The following is a 17,474-nucleotide window of genomic DNA, read 5'->3' as shown; positions in this document are numbered from 1 at the left end:
AAAATAAATAAAATTTATCATAGTCGGAAGATAAATTATTAAAACTGAAATTCGATAACATAAAATACTCAATTGAAAAAAAACAAACGTAAGTGGAAAATGATGTAATTTTTCTGATTAAATAATCTAATTATTATACATGTGACGAATATAGAAATGATTAATATATTAAAATATATTACGACGATCTGGCATTATAATCGGGTACTAGAAAACGACGCATCACAAGTTCTGAACAAATTTGGAGCATATAATAATAATAATAATAATAATAATAATAATATAATGTCTCTAAATATTATTATTATCTAAAAAATTCCTCTTATGCCGACGGCGCTTCTCAATATATAATTTCTGTATTAGCTGTAGTCTTCAACCCTTTTCAGCAACCATCTTTCTCAATTTCTTGAACAAGAAATAACACTAAATTAGTGTTTTTTTAAAAAAAATTTGATGATGATTATTTTGAGTTAAAACTTTTGTGCGTGCCATTTTTTTTTTGCCTTTTTTGTGGGTAAGACTCGATGAAAAAAGCCAGAGAATAACAGATTTGTGATCAATATGGTAATTTTGGGTTATGTGGCCTGAAAATAAAGAGAGTGTTGCATCAATTACTGTTTCATTTCAAGATAAAAAGATCCCTGGTTCTTCTTCATCTTATTCTTTACACACACACACGCACGCATATTTAAATTTTGAGCTCAAGATTTTTTCTGGGTTCTTTAGTTTATCATCTTTTTTCTAATATCTTGCCGTTTCTAGAGTAATTAAATCTTGAGAGCTAGCTAGCTAGGGTTTGTAGGTTGCAGCTTTCCTTATTTAAATTAAGTGAAAATTTGAAATTTTGGCACTAGATTTTGCTAGGTTTTGTGGGGGGTTTTCTGGTGTGATTGGATATAAATCTGAGCACTACATACAGGCATTAAAATCTCTCTCTCTCTCTATTATATATTTTTTTTCTTTTTGGGGTGTTGTGGATTTATCAATACAAATCTTCAAGATTTCTCCTTTTCTAGAAGATTATTTTATTTTGTTTTATTTTAAGTTTGGCAAGTTACTAGATTCTGAGCCGAAGGGCTAGCTACATCTTATTGATCAAGATTCTTGAAGTATATTAATTGCGCTCTGGTAAGATTAGGAAGTCTCTGAGGTTATCTTATGGTTATTCTTGATAAGGGGTTTTTTTTGTTATGAGCTGAATATAATATTCAATTTAATCTAGTAAAAGGGACTTAATTTCGGATAGATTCTTTGCAGCTAAAATAGAACAAAAATGGTGAGAGGGAAGGTTCAAATGAAACGAATCGAGAACTCGACGAGCCGGCAAGTAACGTTTTCTAAGCGTAGAAATGGGATCTTGAAGAAAGCTTATGAGCTCTCAGTTCTTTGTGATGCAGAAGTGGCTTTGATCATATTTTCTCAGAAGGGGAGACTCTATGAATTCTCAAGCTCGAGGTGATTATGTTTCGATTAAAAATAATCCGATTTTCGCGGATTTCGCAAATCCAATCATATTTCTTAATCAATCTCTATGAAATCCCATCTGAATAGCTTTTTTTAATCAACAAGTTTCACTTTATTCAATGTGTAGTACTGATTCTTGGGAGGCTTTTTGGAAGCCTTTGTGTGTGTACTCTTTGGCCATTGAGCACCATGTCGAAGTACTCATTAAAAACACTAATTTCTTGATCAGAAGATATGAATCAATTTAGGGTATTTTCCTCCTATATCCTTTGATTCTTGAACAGATACTTTATCATTGATTTGTCTCCATTTTCTAGCTTGTTGGATACTTGGAAAACGAGCTAACTTGTACCCTATATTCTTTGGAGATTGGTCTCGGTTTCTTCTTTTATACAAATCTATGAGTAATTTTTTTTTATTTGCAACCTTTGGCACCCTTTAATTATTTTATATTTTTTTTGTCAAAGCTTTGATTTTTTGGTGTGTAGTTATTGCTCAAGAAATTGGAAATTAGGTTGTGTGAGTGTGTATTTTAAGTTTTTACACATAATTAATTATTATTTTTGTCATAATTAAGTTTTTACTGCGGTTTATTATTATTATTCATTCTACAAATAATTTCATAAAAACTAATCGATCGAGAAGTCCGGTTTTTAATTGAATTATATAACAAACCGATTATGCTTTTATATGGTTTGGTAATTTCGCATTAGATTTATATTATCTTCTTTTAGGCTGATTTAAATAATATTTGACGTACATTAAAAAATTAAAAGCTAAGAAATAAATATTAGATATCTCTAGCTAATTATTGATTATATGATGATGATTAAATAAACTTGTATATGTGCGCGCGCATATGCGTGTGTACGTGTGAGAAATCATCGTACGATTGATATTCTCAATATATTTGTTCTAGCTACAAATCGGTGTGTTATATGTGCATATACATTTACCTGATAATATGATTTTCTCCAACATTTAATTCATAGTCGATCGGAAAATTAATGTGTATATATAATTAATTATCGTTTATACATTTATGGATACATTTTCATAAACTTGCAGCATTGTACAATTGATTACCATAATTTTTTTTAGGTGGCTAATTATTTGAATAAAATGTGATTGAATTGATTCAGCATGCAAAATATAATAGAGAGATACCTGGAGCATGCTAAAGAAGACATAAATATTACCACTGGAGCTGAAGAACAACAGGTTAATTTATAGTGCTGTTATTTATGTTTTATTAATTTTACACGATATATTTATTTATTTTTTTCGAGTCTCTAGGTTGAGATTTCGTCCCAAACTTGAAACATGATTGACAGATGAGTTATAAGTCATCGGCCTCTTTTACTCAATTTAAATGTAAATTCCATAGGAAATTGTTCTCATACGATGAAAGCACCCCAGAAACATGAATAAGCGGATATAACCTCATTATTTCTCCAAAATCTTGTACTCTCAGATAGGATTATAATTATTTAACTTGTCTCTGATTCTCATAAATCAGACTTAACTTACCGATATTATACGAGGAAAATATTCGACACATGAAGAACTCGTGCAATGAGTCGAAAACTTTGTTATATTTATAAATATTAAATATACCGTACCGATCGTGTTTATATAATTTTTGTGACGAATTCTTCAAACTCGCCTCGATATAATATCGCTAAAAATATATCATCAAGGCTGTTTATATTAATTAAGAAGCTATAATCGTTTCATGCAGCACTTGAAGCATGAAGCAGCCTTCATCTCAAAGAAAATAGAGCTCCTTGAGAATGCCCAAAGGTCCTCTTATTTAATTTTTTAATAACTAATCGTTAGTTTCATGAACATCTATGTGTTGTTCCCTCTAAATTTGATTGAATTTATGGTTTGATAGAAAGATTTTGGGGCATAATCTGGGAACAAGTTCATTGGAGGAGCTTCAAGAAATTGACAGTAATTTGGAAAAAAGTCTAAAGAACATCAGGGAGAGAAAGGTAATTCCGCTTGGTCGCCTTCGAATACTCGTTTGGCTCGAATCAAATCGGGCTTATCGAGACAGTTAGATTCAACCTTGACCAACTTTTCTCGAGCTCGAGTTAATCCAGGACTAGCATTTTGACATTTTCTTGATAAGAGCATTTTGACATTTTTGCTCACAAATTTAGATCATCAAATATCTAAAACTTTTTGTTGTTTCCTTTTTCAAATCTCTTTTTCACAATGTTAACAAAATGCAAAAAATTTCATTATCAATTTTTATGTCTTAAAAATCTCATAATCAAATTTATATATTCGAGCTCGAATATTAATTTTTTCAGCTCATTAAGTTAGATCTCGAGTTCAATCTATATCTTAACACAATAATCCATTTTTTAAGACATTACCTTAGATGTAAATACGAAGATTTGAAACATAAACAATGTCATAATATTTTCTTGTTTGTTTTCCAGGATCAACTCTACAAAGAGGAACATGAAAAATTACAATTGAAGGTACGACATATGATAGTTTATAATCATGCAATTGTCACGTCTCAATCGAGTCTTTGAATACGCTCGTTGCCAACTCTAGCTCGATATTTTTTGGCTTAGCAACAAGCGTTCTATTTCGTACAATGGTGACGACCTAGCAAAGGAGGAGGCAGTCGCCCTAAAAGTTTAGTTTTTATATGTAATTTGCACCCTTAGCATTTAGCAATTAGCAATATTCCCTCAACCATTTTCGTTGAATTTCTGGTTTCGCCCCTCATCGCTTTAGTTTTAGTATCATAGCTTTGGATGTATTGGTCATTAATTGAAACTTTATTACCATTCATCAGGAGAAGCTTCTGTTGGAAGAGAATGCAGTATTATGTGAAAAGGTGAGTAAAATTGCCATGCAGCCCTTGTGTTCTTATATAGGCTGAGCTTTCAGTCAAATTTTTTTTCCTTTTTTATTTTTTGGGGAAATTTTTAATTTTGGCTTTATATATTTGACTATTTGTTATTTTTGTGCGAGCTCTATATCGACGGATTTAAGTTTTAGTCAATTATCTTTTAATTTTTGGCGATTTTAATTAATTTTTTCTCTGAAGTGTTAACTTGACACTACATATATTATGGTTATGTCGATGTCAAATCACTGACTCGTCGGCATCATATGGAAAAAAGATTGAAATTGGCATAAAAAAATTCAAAGATAAAAGACTAAAATTGAAATTTGAAAATATGTGCGACTGAAATCGCAAAAAAAGAAAAAGAATTATATTGATTAATATGATTAACTATGTTTTCAGAGGATGACATTTTTTTAAATTTCTGACAAAACATATCAATTGCAGATTGGGTTGGAGCATAGGCAGGCAAAAGGAAAGCATAAAGAAATGGGGAGTGGCAGCCGAAGCACAGTAAGCACGGAGGTTGTGACTGACTTGTTTATTGGGCCCCCACTTACACGAAATGGGCCTTGATTGTTTTGTCCAATTATTACAAACATACGATGAATAATTTTGATGATGATTATGATTATTGTTATTATTATTATTGTAATTATTATTATGGTTTAATTAAGATACACACTACGAGTGGAATTTTGTTTCATATGAGAAAATTTCAAATTTATTTTCGTAGAGTTGTCTATTTATGTTGGGGTGTTTAATTGTCAAAATTTAAAATAATTTTGATAACAATAATTATAATAATTAATTAATAATAAATAAAACGGATTAGTCTAGAAAATTAAAAGATTTGATAAATTTATCATACACATTAATCTATTTATTGTCTAAAAGGGTTGGAAAGAAATAAATAAAAATGCTTCTAAAAATAATAATAATTTAATGAATTTTATATTCCTACAGATGAAATTCAAATAAATTTAACACTACAAATACATAAAAATATACTTCTAAAATAATATAATCTAAATAGTCGAATAAATAAATCAAAACAATATATATAGATATATTAAATAAAACTTAAAAATTAAAATATTGATTAATTTTTTTATTAATTAATTTTGAAGGAATATTTGTTTCATTAAGTAAAAGGAAATTTTCCACTATAAATAGACCATTCATGAAGCATTTTGTCACAAAAATTCTGTAAAATTCATGGGTCTTAGAAATAAGATTTTTGGGGAAGAAAGAGCAAAAATAAGGAAAAAGTAAGAAGGAAAATAAAGAAAAATAGCAAACCATTTCCAAAAATTCACAAATTTTTATACAGCAGCCATTTCCTACACATAAACAAAGATGTTTAGGTTGTCACGCCCCGGGACGGGGGTTGGTTGACACCGGCGTTGCTCTCAAATTTACATTCGAAAACAACCAGCCTCAGAGTACAGAATTCAGAAACCAGTCTTTTATTCATAATACGAAATAAATTAATTGTCTATTACAACTCGAATACTGACGTTTTACAGCGAAATGTAAAACCAGACATAACAGTGTCTTAACAGATACAGCGGAATTAACATAAAAATAAACTGAGAACAATAATCTTCTTCACCAGCCCCAGAACTGGATCTGCTCTTCTTCTTCTAATTTTTCTTCCTATTTCTTATCTGAGATGGGTTTGGTGGTGAGTGATATGGTTGTCACTCAGTAAGCAGGGGCGGAGAATAACTCCCAATTTTCGAAATCATTTTCAACAGAACAGTAAAACAGTAATATGCAGAAAACTCTTATTTTCATAACAGAAATCAGAATTCAGAAATCACAGGTTTCAGAACAGAAATCATAATTAGTAAGCACTGAGCACGTTAGTGAATTTCATGGCTAAACTGATATCAGTCCCCTATATGTTCTCTCCTCTAAGGGTGAGGCCAGAATCAGAATCAGAATTCAGAAATGTTCAGAATATATATTCCTACCATTAGTTCACTAGGGAGTTTCAGTGCTTTAAAATCATATATCAGAAATCAAACATACAGAAACTGAACTTTAAAACAGAATTATCAAACGGATTTCAAGATATTTATATATAAGCCCACTTACCGTAATTTGCTTAAAGAATTTCGGTTGAAGTCTGGAAATCTGCTTGTCTCGCTACTGGATTTTACAGCTTCGAAAAATGCACTCTCTTAGCTCTAATTTCAAGTGATAACTCAAGATTTTGATAACAACTATTTCAGAGATTGAGGGTGCTATTTATAGGCCAAAATCCGACTAACGCCTTCCAATTAATGACCATAATCTGCCATTAATAGCTTTTATTTCATGTTAAATGCTTCAGATACAAGTTCTGAGCAGAACCAGTAGCTATCTGCTGTAATATCGCTACTGAACTCTTCTGCTGCTGGGTTCCGTCTGCTGGATTTTGTCTGCTGGATTTTGGTCTGCTGGAAAATACCATCTTCTAAAATATGAGTTGCTGCTGGAATTTTGCTAGCTACTGCTACTGTTGGAATTTCAGGTTCTCACATCCCTCCCTCCTTATGAGAAGTTTCGTCCTCGAAACTTGGCTATGCATGATCTTCAAAGAGATAAGGGTATTGTGCTCGCATCTTTTCTTCCAACTCCCAAGTAGCTTCTCTTTCGGTATGGTTGGACCATTGTACTTTGACATATGGAATAGTTCGTCGCCTCAGTACTTGGTCTTTGTTATCCACAATTCGAATTGGAATCTCTTCATATTTCAGTCCTTCATTTAAATTTCCCTCAACCAACAGTGGTCCAGCTTCAAGGATATTACTAGGATCGGAAATATATCTCCTCAGCTGCGAAACGTGGAATACATTGTGAATTCTTGACATGTCGGGTGGAAGTGCTAATCTATAAGCAAGTGTTCCCACTTTCTCAAGAATTTCAAATGGACCGACGTATCTGGGATTCAGTTTCCCAGCCTTATTGAATCGGATTACACCCTTCATGGGTGACACTTTCACATATGCCTTTTCTCCAACTTCAAATTCCACGGGTTGTCTTTTCTGATCAGCCAAGCTTTTCTGTCGATCTTGTGCAGCTTTTAATCTCTCCTTGATCCAAGCGACTTTATCCACTGTTTCTTGGATCATTTCGGGTCCAACAATGGCTTTTTCCCCTACCTCATCCCAATACAGTGGCGATCGACACTTTCGTCCATACAGAGCTTCGTATGGTGCCATTTCAATACTGCTGTGGTAACTATTATTGTACGCGAACTCAATTAAGGGCAGATGTTCGCTCCAATTACCACTGAAATATAGAGCACATGCTCTCAGCATATCTTCTAGAGTTTGAATTGTCCTCTCTGTTTGGCTAACGGTCTGAGGGTGATATGCCGTACTAAGAGTAACCTTAGTCCCCATAGCTTGTTGAAAGCTCTTCCAAAATCGAGATGTAAATCTAGGATCTCTGTCTGATAGTATACTAGCCGGTACTCCATGTAATCGCACGATCTCGTTCATGTACAAGGTGGCTAGCTTGTCCAAATTATAATTCATGCGGACATGTAAGAAATGCGCAGATTTTGTGAGTCTATCTACGATTACCCATATTCCGTCATGACCTTGTCTCGTCTTTGGTAAACCCACTACGAAATCCATAGAAATATGCTCCCATCTAGAGGTTGCAGAAGTCCTCCAGGTCTTTGGTGCTCTGCCTTGACTTGCTGGCACACGTGACACTTGGAAACAAATATTGCCACGTCTTTCTTCATTCCACTCCACCAAAAATTTTTCTTCAAATCTCTGTACATCTTGGTACTGCCAGGATGGACTCAAAATTTCGACTTATGTGCCTCAGACATTACTTATTGTCGAAGGTTATCGATGTCTGGTACGCACAATCGTCCTTTCATCTACAAGATTCCTTTGTTATCCGTCTCGAAATCTGGTGATTTCCCTTCTTTAACTTGCTCTTTTAGTTTCACCAAAGCGGAATCTCTATCTTGACTTATCTTGATTGTCTCTCGAAGACATGGTTGTGCTGAAAGTGATGTCAGGATCACCTTACTCATATTCTTTCGATTTAAAGCATCTGCTACCTTGTTGGCTTTGTCCTTGATGGTAGCTTATTGTCAAGTCGTAATCCTTCATGAGTTCGATTCATCGTCTTTGTCTCATATTTAGTTCCTTTTGTGTGAACAAATATTTGAGACTTTGGTGATCGGTGAAAATCTCACACTTGGCTCCATAAAGATAATGTCTCCAAATCTTTAGTGCGAATACCACTGCAGCTCGTTCGAGGTCATGCGTTGGGTAATTTTGTTCATACGGCTTCAACTGCCTTGATGCGTATGAAATCACCCTTCCCTCTTGCATGAGTACACATCCTAAACCTTCTTTAGATGCATCACTGTAGATGGTGAAGTCTTTGCCTTCAGTTGGCAATACCAACATTGGCGTGGATGTAAGCTTCATCTTCAAAGTCTCGAAGCTTTGCTCACATTTTACTCCATTGAAATTTAGAGTTCTTCTGTGTGAGCTTGGTGAGGGGTGTGAGCTTGGTGAGGGGTATGGATATTGACGAGAATCCTTCAACAAATTTTCGATAATAGCCTGCTAGTCCCAAAAAGCTTCGAATTTCTGTCACATTCTTTGGTCTAGGCCAATCTGAGATTGCTTCTACTTTCTTAGGGTCCACAGATACTCCCGCTGCTGATATTATGTGTCCCAAGAATGTGACGCTCTCTAGCCAAAATTCGCATTTCTTGAACTTGACGTACAGTTCCTTTTCTCTCAGTGTCTGGAGGGTGAGATGAAGATGTACTTTGTGGTCTTCTTCACTTGACGAATATACCAGAATATCATCGATGAATACCACAACAAATTTGTCAAGAAATGGTTTGAACACCCTGTTCATGAGATCCATGAATACTGCCGGAGCATTGGTTAACCAGAATGGCATTACCATGAACTCATAGTGTCCATATCTTGTTCTGAAGGCTGTCTTCGGAATATCGTCTGTCTTGACCTTCAGTTGGTGATAGCCTGACCTTAAGTCAAGCTTGGAAAAGACTGAAGCTCCTTTGAGTTGGTCAAACAGGTAATCTATTCTCGGAAGTGGGTATTTATTCTTGATTGTGATCTTATTCAGCTCTCTGTAATCAACACATCCTCATGCTTCCGTCTTTCTTCTTTACAAATAGGACAGGAGCTCCCCACGGAGATGCACTTGGTCGGATTTGCTTATTATCCAACAATTCTTGAAGTTGCTCTTTGAGTTCTTTCAACTCTGCCGGAGCCATTCGGTATGGTGCTTTTGAGATTGGTGTAGCATTGGGCACTAAATTGATCTCAAATTCCACTTCACGGTCGGAAAGTTCGCCAGGGAGTTCTTCAGGAAAAACATCCGGGAATTCTTGTACTACCGGAATCTCTTCTAGTGTAAGTGTGGTTTCTCTCTTTACCTCGCTTAACATAGCTAAGTAAACTTCTTCTCCACTTTTCATGGCTTTCCACGTTTGAGAAGCAGAAAGAAGAGTCTTTCGTTCTTTTGTCTTGCCATGAAATAAAAGTCTTTCTACTAAAGCATGATTCTTGGCTAACCAATCCATTCCAAGAATTACGTCGAATTCCACCATGTTTAGTTGAATCAGGTTTGCCTTGAAATTCTGATTATCTATGAGAACATCAATATCCCGATATAGAGTGCGAGTTTCTAAAATTCGATTTGCTCGAGTTGCTACTCTATATGGTTCTTCTGAGTTATAAGGCTTAGCTTCTAACTTCTTGGCAAATCTCTTAGACATGAATGAATGCATAGCAGCACGATCAAATTAACACATAAGCAGGTATATTATTGATTAGAATGGTACCAGCTACGACATCACTTGAGTTGTCAGCCTCTTCTTGAGTGATAGCATAAACTCGAGCATTTGGCTTGTTCTCCTTAGGCTTGTTTGGAGTTGTTCCTCCTGCTGGTCCATTCATTGGATCTGGAAGAGGACATTGAGCAATGCGATGGTCCATCTTTCCACAACGGAAACAAGCTCCAGAATTCCTACGACATTCACCAGTGTGTGTGAATCCGCAAGTTTGGCACTTGACTCCTTCTTTGCTTGATTGAGAAGAAGTGGTTCCTTTGGATGGAGCACTGGTGAATTGGTTGCTTGAAAACCTAGGCCTCTTGAATTGCTGGCCCGATTGGTACTGGCTTGACTGAGGACGTTTGAGTTTGTTCTCGCCTTCACGCCTCTTGATGTCATTCTCAGCTCTGATGGCGGCTCCCATCAATTCATCAAAACTATTGGGCTCGATAACGGCAAGAGAAGATTGAATACGGCTGTTCAATCCCTTCTTGAAGCGATGCATCTTCAAGGCCTCGTCTCCCATGATGGTTGGGGAGTAAGTTCCCAATGAGTGGAACTTGGACGAATACTCCACCACTGTCATGTTTGGTTCTTGAACCAAGCTTTCAAATTCTGACAGCTTCTGCACTCGAACTGCTGTCGGAAAGTACTGCCTCAGGAATGCCTCTCGGAACCTTTGCCAGGTGATAGGTCCCGCTCTTACCATAGCTGGTGAGACTCATTCCCACCATTTGGCTGCTTTATCCACAAGAAAAGGAATAATCACATCTACTCTGATCCCTTGTGGAACTTCAAGTAGTCGAAGATGATTCTCCACCTCTTTCATCCAATTATGTCCGACCTCGGGATCGGAGCTTCCATCGAAGTTTGGGACTCTTGCTCTTCGGAGAGCCTCATAGTGCTGTTTCGCCCCATTTTGAGCTGGAGGTGGTGGAGGTGGCTGATTAGTATTAGGGTTCACTAACCCTTGCAGCGTGGTTGTCACAATCGTGGCTATAGCCATCAAGTCCACCTGACTGAAGCCAACTGCTGGTGGTGGTTGTGGTGGTTGTTGTTGTGCATCCTCATCATTGTGGTTATTGTTGCGGTTGCCATAGCGAGGATTGTGATTGTTTCTAATTGGTCGTTCGTCCATTTCCTACAATTAAGAAAGTTCTAGGGTTGATGGCAGAATATAGACTAAACAAAGGAATCACAATGATCAAGTAATTGCTCCAAAAATTAAATATGAACCAATGGATAGAAATATATTTTTATTGATTCCTCAAGAAAGTGCAATTACAACGAAACATCGAAAATGAGAACATAAATGCAAATGGAACACGTGGTATTACAAAGGACTACTAGTGAATGTCCTAATCTATCACTTCTCCTAATCCCAAATTCATAGGATCCTCTTCGATGTCTTCTTCTTCTTCAGGATCCTCCTCAGGTTCGTCTTGGTTGGCTATTACTGCTTGTAGGTGTTCAATATGACCATGCAGAACTGCATCCTGGTCACTAAGAACTTCAACAGCTACTCTGCAACTCATGAATCTGTGCATCATTCTGTTCACTGTACTGATTATGTTGGTGCACGAGTTGGTGATTTTGATCCTTGAGTATTTGGATATTCTCAACTAGTGTATCACGTAACTCGATGAATTCTGCCACAGTCTCTTGGGAGGTTTCAAACTCTTCTTGAGCCTTCCTACTCCTCTCTTCTGCTTCATGCAGATAGTGAGCATAACGTTGAACATCACTTCTCAATTGTTCTGTTCGACGCTCTAATTCATCTTTGTCCAGCTCTAGGCAGTAGTTATGTTCTTTGAGTTTTTCTAGCTTTCTCTCTAGGCTCTTAATGTAGCTACTCTGGTCAGCCATATCCTACATCCAAAACATGAGAGTGAAGGTTCAGAAACGATATCAAGAATACAAGTCGAACTATAGACAATTACTGGAATGAACAGAATCAATATGCCTATAACATTTAGTAGAAGAAAATGGCTCAAAAATTTTTTGGTCTCAGAATGGCGTGAAAATTTTACTAAAAATCCTTCACATCAAGAACATGAATGGTTCCAAGTTTGGTGTAAAAATGCTAAGCCATTTGGAAATTAAAATTCCTCAAAGTTTCAAAAATCTGGAAAATTTTACGGAAATGATGATATCCCTATCTTAACGAAGGATTTTGGGGTTCGTCGTTCTAGGTTTGGTTCTCCTCGTTGAGAGCTTTCCAACGCCTACTCTTAATAGTAAAAATTTCTCCTGGATCAAAAGTTATGGCCGTTTGAAATTTGCGCGAAAAACACTTCAATTTCCATGCCATTTTGCAAGTCTACTGCATGCTCTTGCTGGAATACACTTTCTACTGCAATTCTGATGCTACTGCAATCAGTCTGCTGCTTTTCCAGCACTGTCTGCTTCTTTCCAGCACTGATAGAACCAGTCTGCTGCATTCCGAGTCTACTGACCCAGTCTTCTGCATTCAGATATACTGGTTTCCATCTTCTGGTTCTGGTTTCAGACTACTGGTTTGATCCTACTGTTTTTCGGTCTACTGGTTAAACACTACTGATTTTTGGCCTACTGAATTTTTTTTTTCTACTCATTTCAGACATGCTACTGAAACACTCAGAGCTCTATTGTATTCTGATTTGTTTCCCTTACTGATTTTTCTCAACTGTACGTAGTTAGTCTATATTTTCAGTAGTCTATTACAGTAGTAAATTTTCAGAAGTCTATTACAGTAGTTAATTTCAGTAACTTTCAGAGCCTATTTTCGGAAGTCTATTAGAACTTATTATTTTTAGTTCCTCCTCCCCAGATTATGAAACCCGGTTTCGCTCTGATACCACTTCAAAGTCACGTCCCGGGACGGGGGTTGGTTGACACCGACGTTGCTCTCAAATTTACATTCGAAAACAACCAGCCTCAGAGTACAGAATTCAGAAACCAGTCTTTTATTCATAATACGAAATAAATTAATTGTCTATTACAACTCGAATACTGACGTTTTACAGCGGAAATGTAAAACCAAACTTAACAGTGTATTAACAGATACAGCGAAATTAACATAAAAATAAACTGAAAACAATAATCTTCTACACCAGTCCCAGAACTGGATCTGCTCTTCTTCTTCTAATTTTTCTTCCTCTTTCTTATCTGAGATGGGTTTGGTGGGTGAGTGATATGGTTGTCACTCAGTAAGCAGGGGCGGGAATAACTCCCAATTTTCGAAATCATTTTCAACAGAACAGTAAAACAGTAATATGCAGAAAACTCTTATTTTCAGAACAGAAATCAGAATTCAGAAATCAGAGGTTTCAGAACAGAAATCATAATTAGTAAGCACTGAGCACGTTAGTGAATTTCATGGCTAAACTGATATCAGTCCCCTATATGTTCTCTTCCTCTAAGGGGTGAGGCCAGAATCAGAATCAGAATTCAGAAATGTTCAGAATATATATTCCTACCATAGTTCACTAGGGAGTTTCAGTGCTTCAAAATCATATATCAGAAATCAAACATACAGAAACTGAACTTTAAAACAGAATTATCAAACGGATTTCAAGATATTTATATATAAGTCCACTTACCTTAATTTGCTTAAAGAATTTCGGTTGAAGTCTGGAAATCTGCTTGCCTCGCTACTGGATATTACAGCTTCGAAAAATGCACTCTCTTAGCTCTAATTTTAAGTGATAACTCAAGATTTTGGTAACAACTATTTCAGAGATTGAGGGTGCTATTTATAGGCCAAAATCTGACTATTAGCCTTCCAATTAATGACCATAATCTGCCATTAACAGCTTTTATTCCATATTAAATGCTTCAGTTACAAGTCCTGAGCAGAAACAGTAGCTATCTGCTGTAATCTCGCTACTGAACTCTTCTGCTGCTGGGTTCCGTCTGCTGGATTTTGTCTGCTGGATTTTGGTCTGCTGGAAAATACCATCTTCTAAAATATGAGTTGCTGCTGGAATTTTGCTAACTGCTGCTACTGCTGGAATTTCAGGTTCTCACATAGGTGGTGTAACAAAATCATCAACCACTTCCGCCCAAAAAATCAGAATAATGAAGAAGAGTTTTTGGAAGATTTTAAAAACATGTGTTTCAGGTAGCCATTTCTAACTCGTTTTATTCTTTTTTTCTTGAACAAGTTTCACTTCGGTTATAAAATAAACAATCTCCAAAATGTTTCTTAGTTTACATATATGTCGGCCGATCATCCTCACAGTCGTCGGAGGTACTGTTTTTAGCCATCTAAAATGAGCTTGAGAGAAATTTTTGTTTTACAAAATCTGATGTTAATTGGTTCCGAATTTTGAAATGTGTTCAACATAAAAGTTTTTGGAAATGGCTTGATGCATCTTCTATAAAATTACCGACCGTGCGTGGCAGCCGGAGCATGTGGTTCACGCACTGACGAGTTTAATTTGATTTCTGATTTCCGACCACTTCTGCGTATTTTTAAGAATCCTGGAAAGATTGTTGACTTTTGGATTTGTATTTTAATTTATATAAATTTTTAAAACTTTATTCATAACTAACCAGTACAAGTTTTGTACAAAAAGAGTTTTTAAAGGTTCTATTGTCTACTACCGGTCCGAACCATGTAAAATCACACAAATTATATTTATAAGAAATTATCTTAGCTTGATATTTAAACCGAAACGAAATTATGCTAACTACGTGAGGATTTCTATCAATTTATTCAACAATAGAGTTTGATATTTGATATCTGACATGAAATTTATAGTTCATATACTAATGATTCAGTCATATATTATATCATATTATACATTTCTTAATTTATCGGTCATGTTGTATTTTATATTGGATTTTTGGATTTATTGGCTCTTGACTGGTTATCGTTCAGCGACTACTAATTGAATGACTGAATGAACTGATCCTGAACAACGATTTATGTACTGGATTGCTAGTCCATTGGACAATGCGGCTTCGAAATAGAAATATGATTCTAATGAACAACGAGTTTAAAATCAGACATATGGTTCAGCTGAACAACGTGATTTTAGTCCAAAAATATGAGTTCGCTTTGGCTTGTGAATGATTGATTATACGGATCCTACTTGAGTATGTAGGGAAAAGTGCTACAACGAGCGTTGATGGAAGTCACCTTTTTAGACAACGATATTCATTTCAAAGTCCTGAACAGTCACTTGATGTCATTTAACATTATATTTTCATAACGATATGTTAATACTGGTACACATATCATCTCATGTTGAATTACTGAACTAATATATTATTGTTTGATTTGTTAACTATATATAAGATCAATTTATTCTCTCACCAAGTCCCTAAAGACTTAACCTAAATTTTCTTTCTATTTATTATAATTTCATATATATGATTTCAGAACTCTAAATATGATGCAAATTGTGAAAATGAAAATGTTGGCTTAGCAAGGCAATGAATTTTCTGTTAAATTCATATTTTTGTTATCTTTTGTGAATTAAATGATTGTACACGTTTTCGTTACTTTTTGTAAGTTAAAGTGATAATATTGTCAAATTCAAGTGTTAGTTTGTTATATTTGTTTTTTTTTTTTGTTTTTTTGTTTTTCCCAATTTTGGTTCTTTTTGGCGGCAATCTAGTTCGGGCTCCTCACGTATGCAGTGTCACATCAGCACTTCTGTTGAAAAATAACTAAAATTATAAAAGAATTGAAATATAAATTTTTAAAACATAATTTTAGAACATGACCAAAATTATAACAAGAGGGATATTAAGGATGAAAATCTTTGTTGATGGAGATTGAAGTCTCAAAAATATTCTACAAAGTTTGGTTAAAAGTTCATTTACAAGAAATCCAAAAACGGAGAATATATGCTCGAAAAAGAGAATGGTTATGGCCATGGGGCAAAGTAGGGGATGCTTTATTATTTTTCAGGGTATTTATATTTCTGGCTTTACAAATTATACATTATCCATTTTTTTCATGTTAATAGTTAATTTACCACGTGACATCGAAAAATGAGAAGAAATTGAAATTTGATTTAAACCCATTTGGAAAGTGATTCAAATTTTTTTTAAAATATAAATAACATTCAGTTGTTAAATATTATTATCGAATAAACTTATTTTTTTCTTTTGTACAAATTCAGATTTGTTTCGATTCTATTAATTTTTAAATATAAATACCATGTCTGATTAGATTTTCCACTGATATATAGATTAAATGCGAAATTAAATAATATCAAGGTTTCATTTCAAGAAACTCCCTATTGTCAAAACACTATTTTTTATTATTTTTTAAAAATAAAAATTTAAAAAAGTTGTCGTTAATAGCTGCCAATGATTCAATCCACTCATCTTGCAGCATGGGAACACAAATTGCTTCAAAATTCAAATTTCACTTGATTACAAAAGTGAATAATAAAATTTTGAAGTGGAATTTCATTTAATGGTGACCAAATATCACGGTAAGATTGATTCAATTGATATTTTGGAAGATATATTTATCACTTTCCGATCATATATATATCATTCTCCCGTAATTACACGAATGTACGATTTAAGAAAATCGAATAATTGAAATTTACTTCGATGTCAATCGTGGGATCAAACGATTTATGATTTAACCAAAGTTATAGCTAATTATGATAAATTATATAATAACTTGGACATATCTATATAAGAATTATTGACATTTTCGTAGGTCGTTGTCACTAGGATAGAACTCTTAACTTGAAATTTTGAATCTGGACAGTAGACATGTTATACTTATACATACTTTTGTATTTTGATTACGAGAATTTCACAAAATTTAGTCCAAGGTTATTTTCAAGATAATTGCTTTTTCGTCATTTATATTTGCTTCTTTGTGATTTTGATTAGTTACGTTGTCAGAATTGAGTTGTTATAGTTACGTATCTTTCAATTTCTTTTGGCAATTTTGATGCTTTGTTTTGAAATTGTAGTTTTTTTCATGGAAGTGCTTACATGTCATCGAGCTAATCAAAGCCACATAGAATTAAATAAGACTAAGGCAGTGTTTTCAAATACTCTGAAAAAATGATTACGAACTTTTTCTTTACAAAGTTTTGCAAATTTGTAATGGAAAATTTCACAACAATTTATTTTTAAGTATTTGAAAACACTACCTAAAATTATTAAAACTGAAATTTGATAACATATAATGACCAAAATCGCATAAAGACAAATATAAATTATCAAATTTGTAAATTTATTTTAAAATATTGTTATGGTTTTTCATCTGTCAAAAATAAAAATGGTTAAAACATCTTAATTTAATATATATTCCCTAATTCATCAACTTAATTTAAA

The 17,474-nt window shown here is 34.5% G+C and overlaps 1 protein-coding gene across 4 annotated transcripts; it reads left to right on the top strand.

The window, feature by feature from the left end:
• Positions 1 to 360: 360 nt before the first annotated feature.
• LOC142539700 (MADS-box protein SOC1-like) lies at positions 361 to 5,053 on the top strand. 4 transcript variants are annotated; one of them, XM_075645362.1, is made up of 8 exons: positions 361 to 644; positions 1,258 to 1,455; positions 2,607 to 2,685; positions 3,206 to 3,267; positions 3,362 to 3,461; positions 3,918 to 3,959; positions 4,286 to 4,327; positions 4,787 to 5,053. In XM_075645362.1, exons 2-8 carry the CDS (start codon positions 1,274 to 1,276, stop codon positions 4,913 to 4,915), a joined length of 636 nt encoding a protein of 211 aa, XP_075501477.1. In that variant the 5' UTR covers positions 361 to 644; positions 1,258 to 1,273; the 3' UTR covers positions 4,916 to 5,053. The 4 variants fall into 4 exon arrangements, with proteins under 4 accessions (XP_075501477.1, XP_075501468.1, XP_075501459.1 ...); XM_075645353.1 differs by having other exon boundaries at positions 361 to 802; XM_075645344.1 differs by having other exon boundaries at positions 362 to 1,128; positions 1,247 to 1,455; positions 4,787 to 5,052.
• Positions 5,054 to 17,474: the final 12,421 nt, after the last annotated feature.

This window comes from Primulina tabacum, chromosome 1 (assembly GCF_025594145.1).
Source record: "Primulina tabacum isolate GXHZ01 chromosome 1, ASM2559414v2, whole genome shotgun sequence".
NCBI classification, from domain to species: domain Eukaryota; kingdom Viridiplantae; phylum Streptophyta; class Magnoliopsida; order Lamiales; family Gesneriaceae; genus Primulina; species Primulina tabacum.
This window is presented reverse-complemented; position numbering and strand designations above follow the sequence as displayed.

Excerpts from the sequence above, each read along its gene's own strand:
- LOC142539700 (XM_075645362.1), top strand. The coding sequence starts at position 1,274 with ATGGTGAGAGGGAAGGTTCAAATGAAACGAATCGAGAACTCGACGAGC. Across the intron at positions 2,686-3,205 it reads CTGGAGCTGAAGAACAACAG|CACTTGAAGCATGAAGCAGC; the intron begins GTTAATTTATAG and ends CGTTTCATGCAG. Across the intron at positions 3,960-4,285 it reads ATGAAAAATTACAATTGAAG|GAGAAGCTTCTGTTGGAAGA; the intron begins GTACGACATATG and ends ACCATTCATCAG.